Raw genomic sequence first — 6,290 nt, 5'->3', positions numbered from 1 at the left:
CAACATCCAAACTAGAAGTTAACAAAATAAGATTACAAATCCATATAGATTTATGGATAGCCCTCATCATGTATACCCCAAAATCACTATACATGATGAGGGCTATCCATAAATCTAGGCCTAAATTCTGTCTATACAAAATATTGGAATGTCAACTAGCTAGTATATATCTCATATCCACAGAAAAATGCTCCAAAAGGTACCAAATTAACATGCATGTCAGTCTAAATAAAATTCATGGAAACAAAATCTCCTCATTCAACCCATACTTCATCTATTTGTTCCTGTGTGTAACTGCTCCGCTTGTTCTTCAGGTGACTCCACTAAAAATAAGAAATAAAAGTGCATTAATAAGATTGCAGCAAGGGTAGCAAGGATCCCAAAGGACATTAAGTGCATTAATAACATGAAACATATACTGAAACCAAATTTGTATCAGTTGGCAGCAAGGGCTTTAGTTTGAATTTAATAGAGATTGCATTTCTAGAATCCCAAAAGGCAACAAAATGTAGGCCATGCCAGCAAGGGCTTTAGTTTGAATTTAATTGAGATTGCATTTCTAGAATCCCAAAAGGCAACGAAATGTTGGCCATGCCAGCAAGGGCTTTCAGATGGCATCACATATATATGATTGAGAAAATGGATCATGTAAGTATCAGCCACAGTCAAGGGCATAACAATGAGAACATACTCAATGACTATCTAGGTAAAATTTAGAAAGTTACCATAATAGAGTATAGTGTTAGACATGGAAGCACAGAGACACATTTCTCTTCTAGTTTCTGAAAAATCTGCTGGTTGTCTTGAGACATTAATCATTTTTTTTTTGTGTGTGCACTATATATATTTGGCATCTGGTCATACTGACATATCATCTCTTTTGATGTTGACTTAAAAATGTTTAGTATCTTAATCTTACCCTTGATGGATTAAAGCTTGCAGCTGCAATAGGCGCTCCTAAAACTGTGAAAGTTACCAACCACAAACCTCCAAGACGAAGGAAAAAAGGCCTAGGTCCCAGTTCGCCCCATGAGTACAAGACTTCGTTCTTCAAAGATGAGTACTCATTCACCTATTATGGAACCAAATAGCTGTAAGTATGAATTGTTAAGGCATATTGCATATATGCAAGATATTATGTGCAAGATATTATGTGCGTGGAACTGTTTCTATTTTTTTCCTTTTCCTTGTTTATATATTTTATTTTATTTTCTGCCCAAGTGATTGGGTGCATAATAAGGGATTGCCCTGAGTTAACCTCAAAATCTCTTCTCACCCTTTTAAAATTTAATCACTTAGACCTAATCATCTAGGGATTCAACCACCTACTTTCTTAGATTGAATCCCATGACTTAAAATTGGCTAAGAGCTGGTTTCAATTTGTTTCCACAGCATATGAAACATTTCACTCACTACTAAACACAGTTTTCTTTCTTGTGCTTCTTTTTATGTTGTGTTCAGATTCATATAAGAGAACAATTAAAAGTCTAAATTTGTTGTCCACAAAGCCATATCAAAATGAGGAACTTACAAATAAAGTTGTGATCCCAAGATTCATAGCCAAAATTTTAAATTTCGGACTATTAACATATCCACCACCTGGGCTGGATATATCATCAATATCTAACAACTCAATAATATGATCCTCAACATGCACATGAATATTCATGTAGGCCAACTGCAAACCATTGAACCTCTCACATGTAAGAAATAAAGCAAGAATATGGCTTACAAATTGTGCTCACACACAGATAAGAAAACAAACAAGGTCAAGAATATCTACAAAAAAAAAAAAGCTTAATTATTCACATGCAAACTGGAACTAATTCCCTCAATTGTGTTCTACCAAATCCACTTTTGAGCATGCAGCAGAAGACATACTGAGACACATAGCTCCAGGTGCTACTAGATCAAGTCAATTCAAACCTGATAAGAGTCAAATGTCCTCCCATCACTAATCCCAGCCATTAAATCAATAGTATGTGAGTTCCCTTCCTGAAATTATCAAGTAGGATAACATTAAATCCATAGCTGCTTCATAATGGATTCTGGGGGGTGGGGAGAATTTAAGGAATGGGATGAAAAAAGATACCACATAACCAAAAAAGACAAAAATCACACCGGGATAACATACCATAAGGCTTATTTCTTCTGGTGAGACAATCTTTATCCAGTCAATGTCAGCACCTTGTACCTACAAAATATAAGCCTTTATGAGAAACTACAAAGGCAAAGCTGGCAGATTCAACATGAAGAAAGAAGGTGTGTGACCGATAACACTACAAGAATAATAGGGTTTACCATCTGATGGGAAACAGTCACCTTCCCCACTCACAGGGACTCTTAAGAGTCACCAAAGTCCAATGGTGACAGTGCAGCCACCCTTAGCATGACAGTCTCACAGGATGGGGTCGGTATTGGCCTACAGGGTATGTTTCTATATCAATCCTTCTCTATTTTCCATTTTATGTATTTTTTTGATTAAACATAACCTGCCAATGTGTCAGGCGGCAGGCCTTGTTGTCTAATATCATTCATTGCCCACTAACAGTCCCAATAAAAAAATTTCATGGGGACAAAAGGAGCAACAGTCGCTGAAATTTTCAAAATTAAAAAAATTGGGGGAATCCAACAATTCCCCCATTGTTAAAATTTTATAACTATTCAGATTTGTAAATAAATTTAATATACAAGAATACATATTGTATTTTTTATTTAGCCTCTCATCAATCCATGTAATTTCATCACCATAGCCTCTCATCTGCAAACAAACACAATAATATTAGCTAAGAGTATAGCCCAAAGATCGTAATATCTCAAAGAAGAAAAACACTTGGCAAATAATATAGAGAACAGTTTTGCGAGCATTTTCAACCAAGAAAATTCAAACAGTCCTTACACAAAAAGTAGCATTATAAAGCCATCATTAGATTCATTACAATCACCAAATCGGAATTGGAATACTAAAATGCCCCCTTTTTTTATAAGAAACTAGCCCCTGTTCTAATCATGGCATGTTTAAATAGCAAAAAGGAAAGTTCAAATGGCTATGCGTAAAGCACAACAAATGGATTTTCTTGACTTACCCATATGCCTCATAATAACACATATAAATACTAGTACTAGGAACCATGACTAATCACAGATCTGGACTACCTACACAATCAAAAATAAAACAGGAAAAAAACCATGAAATGATATCATTAGTATATGGTATAATCTATTGATACAATTTTTATGAATCTCACAAAAACCCAATACAGTATCAACACGATATGTAGGTAAATATCTTAAATAGCTTTTAACAAAAAAATCACTGGAACACTAACATAAAGCATAACATGACTCTTAACAAAGCATATTTAGAAAAAGATAAAAGGGGGCACTATTGATGCTCCCTAAAGAGCACTCCCCTACCACTAAACGCCTTTTAAGAAAGTCTTTGGGATAAGAATTGATTCTATAAAACAAACCAAATGAGCAAGTCAATCAACTGTGCACAGTACTATAAACCACCAATTTTAAAGGTCTAACAACTGTTTAATTGAAATGAACAAATAAATTTACTAATTTACCCCCTCCATATATAATTGATTCTACTTCAAAAAAAGGGGTACTTATTAGTTATTACAAAGCTATATCAAGTACCAATACAAAAGCTGCATATTCAAAGAGCAGTGGATGATAAAAGAACAGAACTTTTTTATCCTTTACTTGAAAACTTGTCCAGACGGCCTTTTAACTTTTTAAAAGTCAAATTCGAAACCATAGGATGATAGTTCAACTACTAGAGTCCATACAAAGAAAAATAAAGCATTTATTGTGAATTTGTGATAGATTACAAATTAATTACCATTAAACAACTTCTTTTAATTTACACCCAAAAAAAAAAAAAAAACTACTTTTAATGAGAATAAAGTACAAAAAGAAAAACCACAAATAATAAATCAGATAAAAAATTCGCAATTTGAATTGGAATACTAAATTCAGACCTCAACTACAGACATGCAAGATTAATGATTATAAAAAAAATGGAGAACTCCAATTCCAAACAAATGAAAGAAGATTCGTAAAACCCAAATCAAATCAAAATGATGTCACGGGAAGGACCCATAATTCAGATCTCAATGGAGCAAGTGCAGGAGAAAAAATTAGCAACACCCAAATCAAAATCAATGAATAACCATAACCAACATTCAGAAGCAAAACAAAAACCCCTAAACATAAATCCTACATCCTTAATCCCTAAACAGAAACCCAAATTAAAAATTACTTAAATCCCTAAACAGAAACCCAAATTAAAAATTACCGAAATCCCTAAACAGAAACCTAAATTAAAAATTACCTTAGATTGGCGATGGGTGACTAGGTGAGAGTCGGGACGGACGATGGGTTATAAATAGAGAGGATGGTGGTGAGACAGAGAGATGGAGGCCATGATGAGATAAAGAGAGGATGGTGGTGAGACGGAGGGAGGGAGGCGACGATGACTGCGTGAGACAGAGAGATGGATGAGACGAGAGAGGATGCGGCGAGAGAGAGAGAGAGAGCTGTGGTGACGGCGACGTCGAGAGAGCTGTGGCGACGGCGACGGCAAGAGAGCTGGCGACGATGGCGAGAGAGAGAGAGCTAGAGGCTGAGGGTTGAGGGAGGCGTGCGATGCGAGTGTGAGGGAATGTGTGTGTTTGATCGAGAGGCCAGTGAGAGATATCGTGACTTAGGTTAGGAAACTCAGCCAAAATTTTTAAGTTGCGGGAAATGTGTTTTTTTAGGTGAAATATAGTTATCAGTTATGATTTTTACATATCAGTTTTATCTATTTGTTAATCAAAAATACAAAATTAAGATATCGAAATAAAAAAATGGTGATATGTTAATGAGTTAAGATATCATTTTAAAAATTAACTGATATCTAAAAATTTATAATATCAGTTAATATAAAAACTGATATTAAAATAGTGATATGTATTAAAGTTTTTCTTGTAGTGCGGAAGTCATGATGGTATGATTTCTATCTTTGGGCGAAATGCATGTATTTTGTTGGACCTTGGTACCACACACTTTCCTCTATCACTTAAGGGTTGTTGTATAATCTAGTAGTTTGAATTGCAGTTAGTTGGCAAGATGACGCTTTTTGACTTCCACTTATCTTTTACAAGACATCTAAATTTCGAGGACGGAATTTTTATAAGGGGGAAGGTTGTAACGACCCGACCCGACCCGACCCAAATTTCACGAGAAATTTAAATTTTTTATTCGTAATGGCCATTTAGAGGCACAATGGGAAGTAGCGTATAGGATCCCATATTTTTCTAAATTTTATTTTTGAAAAGTATTCTAAATATTTTGAGAATTTTTGTTGAAAAATAAAAAGATTTTAAGTTAATTTTTAAATTTTGTTTTATAATGGGTTTGACCTAAAAGTTGACTTTTAAAACAAATGGGCTTTTGATTTTGACTCTGGGCTCGTTACAAAGGTCTCGAGCCCACGATGTTATAGACACGTAGCACGCGTTGATCCGAGTTACGGTTTAGAAGTTGTGGATCATACAAGTGTGGGGCAATTGTGTAAAATTGCACTTACGGGTTTTTAAAAACCCATTTTTATTTTTGAAAATCTCTCATTCTTTCTCCTCTCTCCAGAAATTTCTACAAATCGCTCTCTCTCTCTCTCTCTCTCCATTTTTCCTTCTCTCTCCTGCAGCCCCCCTCTGCCCGAAACCACCAGGTACCATAGCCACCACCACTGACCACCGGCGAGCCCTCCCCCGACGCCGACCACCTTTCCCGAGCCCACTCTCTCTCCTCCTCATTCTCTCTCCCCGTGTTCTCCTTCTCTCTTCCCTTTCTCTGTGCTCGACCACCAACCACCAAAACCAGCCACATCTCGCCGACACCAGCCGCCAGTGACCTTCCCACAGGCCAACCAACACCCCCAGTTGCTCATCCCGCCAACCCAACCCCTCCTGCACTCCAGTTCTGCTCGAAAAAGCCACACAGACCCGCCGGCCTTCCTCTCCATTTTCAGTCTTATTTTCACCTCAAATCTTTGAGATTTTTGGTGGGTAATCCTTCATTTGCTGTGAGCTTTCTTTTTTCCTATTGAATTCATTGTTTAAATTGAGTTTTTGTGGAAGTTTGAGTTGGGGGTTTGGAGTCATTTCAGGTTTTTATTGGATTTTCAGATTTGAAGGCTTTTATGGTGGTATCTTGGACAAATTTCGTCCCTAGGAGACCCAATAGTTGTTTAGGACTGAGAAACATTAGTGGGTTTTGTTGAAATTAGGTTT

General features: G+C 36.3%; 1 protein-coding gene across 6 annotated transcripts; it reads right to left on the bottom strand.

The window, feature by feature from the left end:
* Positions 1 to 4,725, bottom strand: LOC147277727 (nuclear pore complex protein GP210-like). Of its 6 annotated transcripts, none has more exons than XM_086255768.1 (8): positions 4,346 to 4,725; positions 3,087 to 3,156; positions 2,729 to 2,761; positions 2,135 to 2,195; positions 1,927 to 1,995; positions 1,532 to 1,678; positions 920 to 1,072; positions 1 to 323 (listed from the first exon to the last, which is right to left on the bottom strand). In XM_086255768.1, exons 3-8 carry the CDS (start codon positions 2,749 to 2,751, stop codon positions 255 to 257), a joined length of 522 nt encoding a protein of 173 aa, XP_086111894.1. In that variant the 5' UTR covers positions 2,752 to 2,761; positions 3,087 to 3,156; positions 4,346 to 4,725; the 3' UTR covers positions 1 to 254. The 6 variants fall into 6 exon arrangements, with proteins under 6 accessions (XP_086111894.1, XP_086111898.1, XP_086111893.1 ...); XM_086255770.1 differs by having other exon boundaries at positions 4 to 323; positions 2,135 to 2,194; positions 2,302 to 2,761; positions 4,346 to 4,724; XM_086255767.1 differs by lacking the exon at positions 3,087 to 3,156 and having other exon boundaries at positions 2 to 323.
* Positions 4,726 to 6,290: the final 1,565 nt, after the last annotated feature.

The sequence above is a fragment of the Dryas octopetala genome, chromosome 8 (assembly GCF_963921425.1).
Source record: "Dryas octopetala chromosome 8, drDryOcto1.1, whole genome shotgun sequence".
Lineage (NCBI taxonomy): Eukaryota > Viridiplantae > Streptophyta > Magnoliopsida > Rosales > Rosaceae > Dryas > Dryas octopetala.
The sequence above is the reverse complement of the archived record's forward strand: the minus strand, read 5'-3'. Positions and strand labels throughout refer to the sequence as shown.

Bases quoted from the DNA above. Each gene is read 5' to 3' on its own strand.
- LOC147277727 (XM_086255768.1), bottom strand. From the start codon at position 2,751: ATGGTGATGAAATTACATGGATT. The intron at 1,679-1,926 runs GTTTGAATTGAC...AATGGTTTGCAG, and splicing joins GGACATTTGACTCTTATCAG to TTGGCCTACATGAATATTCA. The intron at 1,073-1,531 runs GTAAGTTCCTCA...GTTCCATAATAG, and splicing joins TTGGGATCACAACTTTATTT to GTGAATGAGTACTCATCTTT.